The sequence below is a fragment of the Indicator indicator genome, chromosome 12 (genome assembly GCF_027791375.1).
Source record: "Indicator indicator isolate 239-I01 chromosome 12, UM_Iind_1.1, whole genome shotgun sequence".
Classification (NCBI taxonomy): Eukaryota; Metazoa; Chordata; class Aves; order Piciformes; family Indicatoridae; genus Indicator; species Indicator indicator.
Genome location: NC_072021.1, coordinates 24,452,042 through 24,466,907, shown reverse-complemented (window position 1 = coordinate 24,466,907; position 14,866 = coordinate 24,452,042). Strand labels below are relative to the sequence as shown.

At 62.4% G+C, this 14,866-nt stretch overlaps 1 protein-coding gene across 1 annotated transcript; it reads right to left on the bottom strand.

Annotated features, from left to right (window-relative positions):
• Nucleotides 1-5,632: 5,632 nt before the first annotated feature.
• Nucleotides 5,633-10,513, bottom strand: GRINA (glutamate ionotropic receptor NMDA type subunit associated protein 1). The gene is made up of 6 exons (XM_054385383.1): nt 10,192-10,513; nt 9,287-9,399; nt 8,984-9,184; nt 7,944-8,072; nt 6,826-6,969; nt 5,633-5,823 (listed from the first exon to the last, which is right to left on the bottom strand). The coding sequence occupies exons 1-6, from the start codon at nt 10,511-10,513 to the stop codon at nt 5,674-5,676; spliced, it is 1,059 nt and encodes a 352-aa protein (XP_054241358.1). The 3' UTR covers nt 5,633-5,673.
• Between the last annotated feature and the right edge of the window lie 4,353 nt (nt 10,514-14,866).

The following is a 14,866-nucleotide window of genomic DNA, read 5'->3' as shown; positions in this document are numbered from 1 at the left end:
CTTGGCCTGAGCTGGCCAAAAACCAGGAGGACCTCCCTGGCTGCCCAAGGAGGCAGGAGCTGCAGAGCAGAGATTCAGGGAGCCTGTTCTGGAGAAGGGTTTCCACAGGAAGCTTCTGGGAGCTGACCCAGAGCACCCTGCCAGCCCTGTTTGCTTTATTGGGTGGGTTGATGTCCTCCAGCTGGGGTACCAGGCCTGGCTGGCTCCATGTCCCACACCTGAGGGCACATCATGGAGGTCTGTGGCCCCTGTGGGTGGAGAACATCACTGCTGAGCAGGGAAGGCTGCTGTTCTTGGGGGGCTTCACCTGCTCCCCACCCATGGTGGTGGCTTTGCCGTGGGCACAGTGTTGGCCTTGCTGGTTTCCCTCTCCCTTCCAGCAGGGCAGGTCCTGGGGCTTTGCTCTCATCCCAGTGTTCTCCCATGGGATGGAGATGTTCCTCAGCGCACCCACAGTGGGGAGATGACCTGCAGGGACTGGCAGCAGCTGCTCAGACCACCCAACCCTTTCTTTCTTCTCCTGTGTTGCCCCCATACCTCCAAAGCCTGTTCAAATGCTGCTCACCCAGTTGCAAAACAGATCCCTCACCCTGTGTCCCCTTTTCTTCAGCAAGTTCCCGTGGGAGTCTGATCCAGGTCCCATCTGGAGCCCAACCTGCACCATGTTCCTAGGCAGCCTGGAGCTGGCACCATTCCCTGCAGGAGCTTCACCATCCCAGCTGCTCAAGTACCCCTGCCCACCACAGAGTCCAGGCTCCTGGATCCAACCTAGAGCCAGCCTCAGGGGCTGGGGCCAGATCCCTGCAGCTTGGAGCCAGGTAGGCATCAGTCTCTGCTCCCATGGAAGTGATAGGACAAGAGGAAGTGGCCTCAAGCTGACCCAGGAAAGGTTGAGTTTGGCCATGAGGAACAATTTCTGCCCCTCGAGGCTTGTGCAGACCTGGCCCAGGCTGCTCAGGGCAGTGGTGGAGTCCCCATCCCTGGAGGGGCTTCCAGGCTGTGGACATGTGGTGCTGAGGGCCATGGTTTGGTGGTGCTGTGCCAATGGTTGGACTCCATGAGCCCAGAGCTCTTTTCCAACCTAACCCATGCCTCTGTGGTTCAATGACCACCATGAGGACGGTACAGTGGGCACCTGAGTGGTCAGTACTGGTGCCAGCTGGGCAGGGGCCTGCTGCTCCTGGAGGGGCTCCCAGGGGGAAAACTGGAACCATGACACCAGCAGCCCCTTGCCACACCCCTGCCACAGCAGGCTGCCCTGTGTGCCTGGCATGCCCAGCATGCCAGCACCATGGGGAGTCTGACCAGCTCCAGCTGCTTTGTGCCCATCAGTTCCACCAGCACTGTGGTGCCCTGGCAGCAAGGAGCCCCTCAGCACCATGGTGGCATCTCACTAGGGTGGCCATTGGCCATCAGGTCCTTCACTGCCAGCAAAGCCTCAAGATGCCAGCTCCATGTCCTTGGCAACCAGAGTCCACCCAGTGCCCAGCTGGTGGCCATCATTGAGCCAGGATGGTGTGGACCTGGTGGTCAGGTGAAAGACAGGCTGAGAGTCAGGCACCACAGCCTGTTGTCACAGTGCCACCAGAGAAGGGTGGCACGAATCCCTGGTGAAACGAGGAGGTGGGCAACACTGGTCCTGATGACACTGGGAGGTTGATGACACTGGTGCCAGTGTCATGGGGAGGTTGGTGACATTGCTCCCACTGACATGGGGAGGTTGGTGACACAAGGAGGTTGGTGACACGGGAAGGTTGGTCCTAGTGTGTGAGAGCTCCACTTTTGTCTCAAGCAATGTGCGGTGCTGAAGCTCTGAATGGCCCCGGCAATGGCTGTCGGTGGCCCTCGGGGACCTCCTTTTCGGAGCTGCAGCAGCCCCGCTCCTGGAGCTGTCTCAGCGCCGGCGGAGCGCAGCCCTGAGGCGGGATCCGGGCGGCCCCTGCGCTGCGCTCCACAAGCTGCGGCAGCTGCGCCACGGCGTGGCCGCGATGGGTACTGCACTGGGGGGGGGCACGATGGGCACTGCATCGTGGTCGTGGAATCACGGAATGCTCCAGCTTGTACCTGTTGTTCCTTGTCCTATCGCTGGACATCACCAAAAAGAGCCTGGCACGTTCAGCTTGACACCCACCCCTCAGACATTTATAGACATTGATCAGGTCCCCTCTCAGCCTTGTCTTCTCCGGCCTAAACAATCACAGGCCTCTCAGTCTCTCTTCATAGGTGAGATGTTCAAGTCCCCCAATCATCCTCATAGGTCTCATTTGGACTCTCCAGCAGATCCCTTTCTCTCTTGAACTGGGGAGCCCAAAGCTGGACACAGTATCCCAGGTGTGGTCTCACCAGGGCAGAGCAGAGGGAGTGGAGAACCTCCTTAGACCTGCTGACCATGCTTTCCTTGATGCACCCAGGATGCCATTGGCTTTCTTGGCCACAAGGGCACATTGCTGTCCCACGCAGAACTTGCTGACCACTAGGACTCCAAGGTCTTTCTCCATGGGGCTGCTCTCCAGCAGGATGACTCCTAGTCTCTACTGGTACCTGCTGTTATTCCTCCCCAGATCCAGAGCTCTGCACTTGTCCTTATTGAACTTTGTGAGGTTCACCTTCACCCAGCTCTCCAGCCTGTCCAGATCTCCCTGGATGGCAGCACATCCCTGACCCTGCTGGGGTCTCAGCCACCCCCACCAGTTTTGTATCATCAGCGAACTTGCTGAGGGTACACTCAATCCCCTCATCCAGGTCACTGATGAAGACACTGAACAAGACTGGACCCAGTGCTGATCCCTGGGGAACACCACTGGCCACAGGCTTCCAACCATACTCTGCTTCGCTGATTACAACTCTCTGAACCCTGTTGCTGAGCCAGGGACCAACCCACCCCACAGTCCAACCATCTGAGCCACTGTCCTTGAGTTTACCTACAAGGATGCTATGGGAGATGGTATCCAAAGCCTTGCTGAAGTCCAGGTAGATGATATCCACTGCTCTCCCTTCATCCATCCACTTGGTCATGCCTTCATAGAAGGCTATCAGGTTAGTCAAGCTATCAGGTTAGTCAAGCAAGATTTCCCTTTGGTGACTCTATGCTGGCTACTCTTGATGACCCTCTTTTCTTCCAGGTGCTTAGAGATGGCCTCCAGGATGAGCTGCTCTATCACCTTTCCAGGGATGGAGGTGAGGCTGGCTGCTCTGCAGTTCCCTGGGTCCTCCTTCTTGCCATTTTTGAAGACTGCAGTGACACAGACTCTCCTCCCGTCCTCAGGCACCTCTCATGTTCTCCATGAGCTTTCAAAAATGATGGAGAGTGGTAGAGCAGCACCACCAGCAGCTCCCTCAGCACTCCTGGGTGCACCCATTGGGGTCCATGGCTTTGTGCATGTTCAGTCTGCCCTGGGGTGATGGGCACTGCCGTGGGGTGCCCCATGCAGATCACACATGATTCACACCCTCCCTGTGGGAAGGGGACCTGAGGGCTATCAAGGGACAGCAATATTTTGGGTTCAGAGGTTGCAGACACCACAGGAGCCCTCACTGGATGGATGCCCACCACAAAAGAACCTGGGCTGACCCTGTGAGCTGGACCCAAGGCTGCTGACATTCCCTTCCCTTCTCACTCCTCAGCTCTCTCTTCTCCTTTCCCCATTCCCTCTCCTCTGGTCCCACCAAGTGTCCCCAAGGCCCAACTGACCAAGGGCTTCCATAGACCCATCCCATAGATGGAACCCATCAGCCGTTTGGTGACCATGTTCGGTCCTAGTGACAGGGGAAGGTTGGTGACACTGGTCCCAGTGACACGAGCAGATGGGTGACACTGGTCCCACTGACACAGGGAGGTGAGTGGTGTGGGTCCTGGGTGACACTGGTCCCACTGACACAAGCAGATGGGTGACACTGGTCCCAGTGACACAGGGAGGTGAGTGGTGTGGGTCCTGGGTGACACTGGTCCCACTGACACAAGCAGATGGGTGACACTGGTCCCAGTGACACAGGGAGGTGAGTGGTGTGGGTCCTGGGTGACACTGGTCCCACTGACACAAGCAGATGGGTGACACTGGTCCCAGTGACACAGGGAGGTGAGTGGTGTGGGTCCTGAGTGACACTGGTCCCAGTGACACAGGGAGGTGAGTGGTGTGGGTCCTGAGTGACACTGGTCCCAGTGACACAGGGAGGTGAGTGGTGTGGGTCCTGGGTGACACTGGTCCCAGTGACACAGGGAGGTGAGTAGTGTGGGTCCTGGGTGACACTGGTCCCACTGACACAAGCAGATGGGTGACACTGGTCCCAGTGACACAGGGAGGTGAGTGGTGTGGGTCCTGGGTGACACTGGTCCCACTGACACAAGCAGATGGGTGACACTGGTCCCAGTGACACAGGGAGGTGAGTGGTGTGGGTCCTGGGTGACACTGGTCCCACTGACACAAGCAGATGGGTGACACTGGTCCCAGTGACACAGGGAGGTGAGTGGTGTGGGTCCTGAGTGACACTGGTCCCAGTGACACAGGGAGGTGAGTGGTGTGGGTCCTGAGTGACACTGGTCCCAGTGACACAGGGAGGTGAGTAGTGTGGGTCCTGGGTGACACTGGTCCCAGTGACACAGGGAGGTGAGTAGTGTGGGTCCTGGGTGACACTGGTCCCACTGACACAAGCAGATGGGTGACACTGGTCCCAGTGACACAGGGAGGTGAGTGGTGTGGGTCCTGGGTGACACTGGTCCCAGTGACACGAGCAGATGGGTGACACTGGTCCCTGGTTCTAGGGACACTGGTCCCAGTAAGAGGCACAGGCAGAGGCAGGAACTGACCTGGGGGGGGGGGTTTATTGACAGCAGGAGCCACAAATGAGGGGTGGGACACAGACACCCCCAGGGAAGGGACAAATTAAGGGGGGGCAGGGGAGGAGCTTAGGTCCTGGGGGTCCCCATAGGGACCCTCCCACAGTGCCCTCCCCCCACCCTCAGCCCTGTCTGTATCATGGGGGGGAGTCCTGACCCTGCCTGTTTGGCTGGGGGGAGGCCAGGGGGTAATGCGTGCAGGGAGGGGAGTGGGATGGGGGGACCAGGAGGTGTTGGGTGGGAGGGATTGGGATGTGAAGGGGGGACTGGGGTGAGGTGGGGGTGGGATTGGGATGAATGGGGGGACTGGGATGAGGTGGGGGGAGGATTGGGATGAGGTGGAGGGAGGATTGGGATGATGGGGGGGACTGGGATGAGGTGGGGGGAGGATTGGGATGATCGGGGGACTGGGATGAGGTGGGGGGAGGATTGGGATGATGGGGAGACTGGGATGAGGTGGGGGGAGGATTGGGATGATGGGGAAAAGCTCCACTGTGGGTGGGGGGACAAAGTGCTTCCAGTCCACATTCAAAGGGGGGGGGACACACAGCCCATATTCACAGCAAGAGGGGGCCAGCAAAGGGTCTGGGCAGGGTGCTGGGGATAGGGTGAGGGCAGGAAGGGCATCCCATATGTGCCCCCTCCCCCCATTTTTATCTGGGGGGGACTGAAAAATTGGGGTGGGGAACCAAAAACTCTAAGGGGTGATTTTTTGGGGGAGTGGGGGGAGGTAAGGGATGATAACACTGAACTGAACGAGGGGGGTGGGGGTAGGGGCTGGGCTTGGGGTGTGGGGAGGCAGAAAGCAGGGTCCAAGGCGGGGTCCTGGGGTGGGGCAGCTACTCCTTGGCACGGCCAATGATGGCCAGGAGGTAGAGGAAGATGTTGATGATGTCGGTGTAGAGGTTGAGCGCAGCGAAGACGTGCTCCTCAGGGCTCAGTGCCAGCTGCTTGTTCCCCAGCACCAGCTGCGTGTCCACCGCCAGGAACTGGGCAAAAGGGGGGGCACTAGTCACGGGGGGGGCACAGTGCGGGGGGGTAACTCCCCAGGACCCCCCCCCGACCCATAGAATGCCCCCCACAGAGATGTGCTCCTTGTTCCCAGCACCAGCTGTGCCCCTGCTGTCAGGAGCTGCCCAAAATGGGGATAGGGGGCACACACAGAAGGAGTTGGTGACACCAAAGGACTCATAGAGGCCCCCCCCAAGAGCCAGAGAACCCCCCCAGGACCCACAAATCCTCCCCACACTGAGATGTGCTCCTTGTTCCCAGCACCAGCTGTGTCCCCACCACCAGCTGCTGCCCAAAATGGGACAGGCACCTTTGAGAGTGGGGCACAGGGGGGGCTGGGGGCACACAGGATCTGCCCAGCACCCACAGAACCTCCATACTGAGCCACCAACTCTGACGTGCACCAGGAACTGCCCCGCATAGAGGGGCACCATTGGGGGTGGGGGGCACAGGGGGAGTTGGTGGCACCACAGGACTCACAAAGCCAACTATGTGCCCCCATATTCTGGGTACCCTCCCTGGTGTTGCCCCCCCTCCCCATTACTTTGCATGACACCCCCCATTACTCTGGGTGCCTCCCCCCCCTGCTGTCATCCTCCCTCCATTATTTTGGGTGCCCCCCCCAATATTTTGGGTGGCCCCCTCATTATTAGGGGTCCCCCGCAGTACTGCCCCCTTCATTAATTCAGATGCCCCCCCATCATTTCAGGTTCCTCTCCCTTTGCTGCCCCCTGCCATTATTCCAGGTGTGTGTGTGTGCCATTATCTGAGGTACCCCCACTTTGCTGCCCCCCATTAATTGAGATGCCCCCCCTTTACTTCCCTCCCCATTATTTTAGGTGCCCTCCCCCCATTACTTTGAGTGCCCTTCCCTTCACTTCCCTCTCCTGCCTCCACACCCTTATTCCAGGTGCCCCCCACCATTATTTGAGGCACCCCCTGGCGCCACCCCCCCTCTCTCAGGGTGCCCCCCAGCTCACGCAGGTGAAGAGCAGGGCCCCCAGCGAGGCGTAGATGATGTCGAGGATGCGGCTGCGGATGAAGATGCAGAGCAGGGAGAACAGCACCAGCACCACCAGACACACCAGCAGCACTCCCCGGCACGAGGTGAAGTCGTACTTGGTCTGGGGAGGACATGAGGGGGTCACACACCCCATGTGGACACCCCCACTGGACCCACTTCAGAGCCCCCCACATCCAGCTCAGAGCCCTGAGTTCCAGTTCAGAGCCCTCCAGAACCAGTTCACAGCTTCTGCTCCAACCACGGAGACAATGGTGAGGGTCACAGGCCCAGTCTGGAGCCTCCCAGTCCCATCATGAAGCCCGGGGTGTGTGGGGTGGTCACAGACTTGATAACGATCCCCCCAGACCCACTTCAGAGCCCCCCAGACCCACTTCAGAGTTCCCAGTCTCACTTTGGATCCCCCCACTACAACCATGGAGCCTGGAGGAGCTCACACACCCAGTTTGGACTCCTCCAACTCCAGTTTGGACACCCCCAACTCCAGTTTGGACACCCCCAGTCCCACCATGGAGCCTGGAGGGGGTCACATATCCCATACTGACCCCCCTCGGAACCAGTTCATAGCCTCCAGTCCCAATTCAGACCTTCCAGTCCCAACTTCGACCCACCCAGCCTCACTTTGGACCCAGCAAAGCCACCATAGGACCCTAGTAAGAGGCTCACACACCCAGTTTGGACTCCTCAGTACAAGTCTGTACCCACCCAGCCCCAGTCTGGATCCCCTCAGACCCAATTTGGATGCCCCCAGCCCTAGTTTGAATGCCCCCCAGCTCCAGTTTGGACCTCCCCAGCTGCAGCTTGGACCCCTTCAGCCCCAGTTTGGAGCCCCTCAGATCCAGTTTGGAGCCCCTAAGCCCCAGACTGAACCCTCTTAGCCTGTTTGGATCCCTCCAGCCCCAGTCTGGACCTACCCTGGCCCCAGCTGGACCCCCTCAGCCCCAGTTTGGACCCTTTCAGCCTATTTGGAGCTCCCCAGCTGTGGTTTGGAGCCCCTAAGTCCTAGTCTGAACCCTGCCAGCCCCAGTTTGGACCCCCCCCCAGCTCCAGTATGGACCCCCCAGCCCCAGATGGAACCTGGAGCGAGAAGATGACGACGGTGAAGCAGACGCCGACGGTGATGCCCACGGCCATGATGACAGCATCGGTGTCATAGAAGCTGGCGATCATCCCCACCATGTAGGACAGGCTGAGGGTCAGGATGGACTGGGGACACGAGGGGACATGGTCACAGTGGGCATGGGGGCACCAAACCTCTGGATATGGGGACACCAAACCTCTGGATATGGGGACACCGAGCCCCTGGGTATGGGAACACCAAACCTTTGAGTATGGGGACACCAAGGCCCCATACATGGTGACACTGAAACCCCAGCAATAGGGACACCAAACTTCCAGATACAGTGACACCAAACCTCCAGGCATGGGGACATCAAACCTCTGGGCACAAGGACACTAAACATCCTGGTGTGGTGACACCAAATCTCCAGGTATAGGGACACCAAAGCTCTGCACATGGGGACACCAAACCCTCAGGAACAGGGACACCAAACCTCTGAACCTTCAGGAATGGTGAGATTGAAGTTCTGGGCCTGATGACAGCAAACCTCCAAGTATGGGGACATCAGAGCTCTGGGTATGTGGGCACCAAAGTTCTGGGTGTGGGGACACCAAACCTCCACAGTCTATGTCCTTCACATAGGACTCTTGGCTCTGCTGGGGCCACAGCAGACACCCAACCTGGTGTCACTGGCCCTGGTGACACCAAGCCTCCACAGCACCCCACATCAGGGCTCTTGGCTTTGCCATGACCATAGCAGGCACCCCAAGCCGTCCCTCATCCCGGGACCTTGGTCATGTCCCATCATTGGCCCTGCTGACACCTGACCTTCATGGCACTCAAAGTCCTCCATGTGGGACTCGTGGCTTTACCACACCCACAGCACACACCCCAAGGTGTCCCTCACCCCTAGGCTTTGGTCCTGTCCCACCACTGGCTCTGGTGACACCAAACCTCCACAGCACCCAGCATTCCCCATGGAGGACTCCTTGCCTTTGCCGTGGCTGCAGCAGCCACCCCAAGGCGTCCCCCAGCCCAGGGCCACCGCGGCGCTCACCAGGGCCACCATGTTCCAGGGGTGCTTGCGTCGGAAGTCGCCGCAGCAGCTGAGGACGATGAGGGAGATGAAGAAGACGCCGTAGGACACGTAGTAGGTCCAGACATTGCGGCGCACGAAGCCCTTCACACCCCCCACGAAGGTGAAGACGGCCACGAAGGCGAAGGTGACGCTCAGCTGCAGGGTCAGCACCAGGAACACCTGGGGAGGAGGAGGGGGTGTGGTGGGTGAGTGGGGGGTCCCCGAGGCCATGGTGGTTCCCCCCCCACCCCGAGGAACCCTGAGGTGCTGGCGGGGTCCCACCTTGCGGATGAAGGCCTGGCGGATGCTCTTGTCGTCCCAGTGCGCTGTGGGGAAGTCCTGGTTGTCATAGTAGGAGGGGGGCCCATCCTCGTGGTAGGTGCTGTGCAGGGGGGCTGGGGGGCAACAAGGAGGGGGGGGTGCTCAGGCGCAGGGAGGCTTGGGGGGCTTCATGGCGGGGCTGGGGACACCCCTCAGGTGACTGTGGTGGGACCTGGATCCAGCTGGTGGTGGTGGTGAAGGGGAGAGATGGAGCTCAGGGAGGTCCTGGGGGGTCCCAGGCAGGGCTCTCAGGGGATGGGGAGGGGAATCTCAAAGGGGCTGGGGAGTCCAAAAGGGGTTGTGTGTGGAGTCCTAGAGGACATCAAGGGGGTGTCTCAGAGGCTGGGGGGGGTCCTGGGAGATCCCACAGGGGGGTCTCAGGGGCTGGGTGGAGGTCCCAAGGGGCATGGGGAAGGGCATCTCAGGGGCTGGGGAGGGGGTCCTAGGTTTCTGGGGCGGTCCCAATGGGGTCCCTGGAAGTGTCTCAGGGGCTGGGAGAGAATCCCATGAAGCTGGGGTGGTGCCACAGGGGATAGGAGGGGTCTCAAGGGGGTCTCAGGGAGCATGGAGGAGGGCCTGGGAATGGGGGGAGTCCTGGGGAGCATGTAGGGAGGTGTCCCAGGGAGTTGGGTGGGCCCCAGGGGGCACAAGGGGGTTCCAAAGAAGCTGGGGTCAGGGGGGTGAACTCAAGGGGGTCTCAGGGAACAAGGGGGTCCTGAGGGGGGATGATAATGAAGAGTTCCAAGGAGGCTGGGTGTTGCCTCCTCCCACTTCCCCAGGGCTAAAATGAGGCCAAAATGGGACTAAATGAGCCCCTCTCCCCCCAACCCAGTCCCCCATTTCCCCCCTCATTCCCTCATACTCACAGTCCTGGTCCCCCGGTACCATGGGCTGGGGCTGGGCGTAGGGGGGCTGCGCGTAGGGGCCCTGGGGGTAGGGGCCTGGGGGAGGGTAGGGGCCAGGGGGGTATGGCCCAGGGGGGCCATAGGGCCCTGGTGGGGGTGGGTATGGCCCTGGCCCCTGTGGGAAGCCTGGTTGGGGGTAGGGGGCAAATTGGGGCTGGGGGGGGTAGGGAGCAGCAGTGGGGGGAGGGTAGGGGGGCTGCATGTAGCCCGGGGGGGCCGTGGGCTGAGGGCCCCCTCCTGGAAAGGTGTCGCCTGTCACCAGGAAACTCTTCTCGTGAGACATGGTGGAGGACCTCCCTGTCTGGGAGCTGTGGGAGAGGAGAGAGGGGGCTCAGGGACCAGCACTCCCAGTACAGACCCCCAGCACCATCACCCCCCCGGTACAGACCCAAGGCATCATCAACGCCCCCAGTACAGACCCCCAGCACCATCACCCCCCCAGTACAGACCCCCAGCACCATCACCCTCCCAGTACAGACCCCCAGCACCATCACCCCCCCAGTACAGACCCCCAGCACCATCACCCTCCCAGTACAGACCCCCAGCACCATCACCCCCCCAGTACAGACCCCCAGCACCATCACCCTCCCAGTACAGACCCCCAGCACCATCACCCCCCCAGTACAGACCCAAGGCATCATCACCCCCCCAGTACAGAGCCCCAGCACCATCAACCCCCCCAGTACAGACCCCCAGCACCATCACCCTCCCAGTACAGACCCAAGGCATCATCACCCCCCCAGTACAGACCCAAGGCATCATCAACGCCCCCAGTACAGACCCCCAGCACCATCACCCCCCCAGTACAGACCCAAGGCATCATCACCCCCCCAGTACAGACCCCAGCACCATCAACCCCCCCAGTAGAGACCCCCAGCACCATCACCCCCCCAGTACAGACCCCAGCACCATCAACCCCCCCAGTACAGACCCAAGGCATCATCAACGCCCCCAGTACAGACCCCCAGCACCATCAACCCCCCCAGTACAGACCCCCAGCACCATCACCCCCCCAGTACAGACCCCAGCACCATCACCCCTCCAGTGCAGGCCCACTGCATCATCAACCCCCCAGTACAGACCCCCAGCACCATCACCCCCCAGCACAGACCCCCAGCACCATCACCCCTCCAGTACAGACCCCCAGCACCATCACCCCCCCGGTACAGACCCCCAGCACCATCACCCCTCCAGTACAGACCCCCAGCACCATCACCCCCCAGTACAGACCCCAGCACCATCACCCCCTCCAGTACAGACCCCCAGCACCATCACCCCCCAGTATAGACCCCCAGCACCATCACCCCTCCAGTACAGATCCCCAGCACCATCACCCCCCCCAGTATAGACCCCCAGCACCATCACCCCTCCAGTACAGATCCCCAGCACCATCATCCCCCCCAGTATAGACCCCCAGCACCATCATCCCCCCAGTACAGATCCCCAGCACCATCACCCCCCCAGTATAGACCCACATCATCATCAACCCCCCCAGTACAGACCCACAGCACCATCACCCCCCCAGTACAGAACCCCAGCACCATCAAACCCCCCAGTATCCCAGTATCACTCCCCAGTATCCCAGTACCACCTCCCAGTATCCCAGTATCACTCCCCAATACCCCAGTACCACCTCCCCCAACATCCCAGTACCAGCCCCCAGTATAAGCAGTGTCCCGGCATAGGGCCCTAGTATGCACCCCCCCAGCAGGACCCCCCTCAGCCCCTGTTTCCACCCCGGGCCGGTCCTGCGGCTCTCGTTGCTGCCCCCCCGGGGGGTCTCCCGAGTCCTGCCCCCCGGGGGTCCCGGGCCCCCCTCACCGGTGCCCCGGGCCCGCACAAGATGGCGGCGTCGGCGCCGTTACCGCGGCAACGGAGGAGCGGGGCCCGAGCGGGGCAGGAGTGGGGCAGCAGCGGGGCAGGCGCGGGGCTGGCAGCGCTGCCCGCAGCCGTGGCACTGCCGCACCTCCCCAGCCCCACTCCCTGCGCCACGGCGGCTCCCTCGGCACGGGCACCCCCGGCTGCCATTGCCCTACTGCCGCAGCTCCGTGCCCAGCCGGGCCTGGCACGGCGGCTGGCACCGGCACCAGCCCTGCCCGCAGAGCCCGCCCGTGCCACGGCTGCTGGCGGGTGGGAGGTTGGCGAGGGCGGCCTTGGCTGCGGCGATGCCCCGTGATGGCCGCCACCAGTGCCACCGCCGCGGTGCGGGACGCGGCCTGGCACATAGCCTGCCGCACGGTGGGCACTGGCAGAGCCCCCGGCCAGTGCGCATAGCTGATGCTGGTGCCAGTGCCGGTGCCGCAGCCATGTCCGGGCACAAGACCTGGCCGTCCGGTGGCAAAGCCGAAGTGACACCATGTGATGCCAGGCCCGGTGCCATGGGGGGCATGCGGATGGATGGATCGGATGGATGGATAGGAGCTTAGCCATGGGACACGACGGGCACGTGCCCACCAGCCTGGCACAAACTCCCACGGGCAGCATCGGGGGAGGGGGGGCGTAGGAACACACCGTGGGCAGTGCCAAGGGAAGCACCGCAGGGCACCACACATGGGAGTACAAGGACCACCCCATGGGGGACATGTGGCATGGGGGGCACCCCATATGAGGGTGGCACTGGCATGGGGAGCGTGCCGCAGGGGGGTTACATGGGCAATGGGAAGCACCCCACAGGAGAGATACAGGGTGGCACCAACATCGGGGACACCCCAAAGTGGGGGTTACTGGGTGCAAATGGCAGGGGTGGCACAGGGGCACCCCGAGGAGGGGGAACACACAACATGAGAGGCAACCCATAGCGGGGTTATGGGGTGCACTGGGGGCACCCCACTGGGAGCAATGAGACATGCGAGGGGGTAATATAAAGGGGGGGGGGCACAAGAGATTTGGGGGCGGGGTGCACGATGCAGGGATGTGTGAGGAGGAGTCCGTAGGAGAGGACATGTGGGAGGGGTGTCTGGGGGGGACTAAAGCGGGGGATCCAGAAGGGGTTTGCAGGGGGGATGCAGGAGGAGGTTTGGGGGAGGTAGTGGGGGCGGTGGTGTCTGTTACAAGGGAGCTGCACGGGGGGTCCATGGATGGGGGTTGTGGGAGGGGGGAGTCGAGGGAGGGGTGCAGGGGAGGTTGTGGGGAGGAGTTCAAGGGGTTGAAGAAGGGGGAGGTAAGGGGGCGGGGAGAAGGTTGCAGGGGCTCTGTGGGGGGGTTCGGCGGGGGATGTTGCAAGAGAGGCTAAGGGGGGCCTTAGGGGGGTTCGAGGGGTGTTGGGTGGGGGCGTGTTGCAGGGGAGGTTTACAGCGGGAGGCTGCGGGGGTGTTCAGAGTGTGGTACGCAGCTCCCCCCACCCGCTCCCGCAGCCCCCGTAAGCGGCTTTGCCGGTAAAGCCACGGCGCGGCCTATTTCGGTCCGCTCAATCCTAATCCACGAGCGCTGACGCGGGGGGAGACGCCACGCACGGCCTCACCACAGCCCCCGAGCGCACCGTGAGGACCCTCCCAGCCCCGGCTCCGGCCCCGGCCCCGGAGCAGGGTCTCCTGCTGCCCGCTGCCCCCCGGCACCTGGTGCCCCCCCTTGCAGCGAAATGCGGCAGCGCGGGGGCGGAGGAGGGGGTGAACCCACGCGCGGGGGAGGCGCCGGGATCCCCGGGACTCCCCCATCCAAGAACGGCAACAACCCTCCCCGAGACCCTCTCATAAGGACCCCCCACCCCCGGCGCCCCCCCCCCCGCCCAGCTCACCTGGGCCGGGCGGCAGCGCTGGGACCGCTCCGGCGGCGTGGGCGGGGCCTGCGGGGCCAGGAGGGGCGGGGCCTCGAGGGGCGGGGCCTCAGCAACGCAGACTCCGGTCCGGTGACCTGCGGGGCCGAGGCCGGTGGAGGGCGGGGCCTAGCAGGGGTGGGGACTCAGAGGAGCAGGCGCTAGGCAGTGGCGGATGGGCGGAGCCTGATGTGGGGCGGGGTTTAATTGGGGGCGGGATTCGAGCAGCACAGGCTCCGGTTGGCTGCCGCTGGGGGTGGGCCTCGACTTCAACACTGGGGCGGAGCCTAATGGGGCAGAGCCTAATGGCGGGGCGGGGCCAGGCGGCAAATCGGGGTCAGCTGGACCCCGCCCCCTGCCGTAGGGAGGGGCCTGGTGGCACAGCGCCCCTGTGCGGCGGCAGAGCGCCCTCGACCGGTCCCATGGCTGCCAGCTCCGGTGGCCCCGCCTTGCGAGACCTCGTCCCGGCCCCGCCCCGTTTCAGTTTCGTTTCTGGCGGGGGGAGCCGGCAGCCTCTGGTACGTGCTGGGAGAACTGGGATGGGGCGAAGGGGGTCCTAGTCTCCACTGGGAGCACTGGCATGGGGTGCGAGGTGCTTCAGTCCTTGCCTGTAGCCCTGGGATGGAGTGCCGCGGGTCCCAAGGTCCACCAGGAGCAATGGGATGGGGTGAAGGAAGTCCCAGACCTCCACTGGAAGCACTGGGAAGGGGTCTGGCGTGCTCCAGTCCTTGCTGGGAGCTCTGGGATGGGGTGCGGGATGTCCCAGTGCCGAATGGGATAGGGTAAGGGGTGACCCAGTCTCATGCTGGGAGCGTTGGGATGGGTCAAGGCGGCTTTGGGAGCTGCTGTTGGCTGGGTTCCTTGGTCCAGGAGGTCATACTGGAG

What these genes read in the sequence shown, in the direction of transcription:
- GRINA (XM_054385383.1), bottom strand. Translation starts at nt 10,513, where the DNA reads ATGTCTCACGAGAAGAGTTTCCTGGTGACAGGCGACACCTTTCCAGGA. An exon ending in GGTACCGGGGGACCAGGACT is followed by an intron (nt 9,400 to 10,191) that starts GTGAGTATGAGG and finishes GTTGCCCCCCAG; the next exon opens with CCCCCCTGCACAGCACCTAC. An exon ending in GCCAGGCCTTCATCCGCAAG is followed by an intron (nt 9,185 to 9,286) that starts GTGGGACCCCGC and finishes CCTCCTCCCCAG; the next exon opens with GTGTTCCTGGTGCTGACCCT.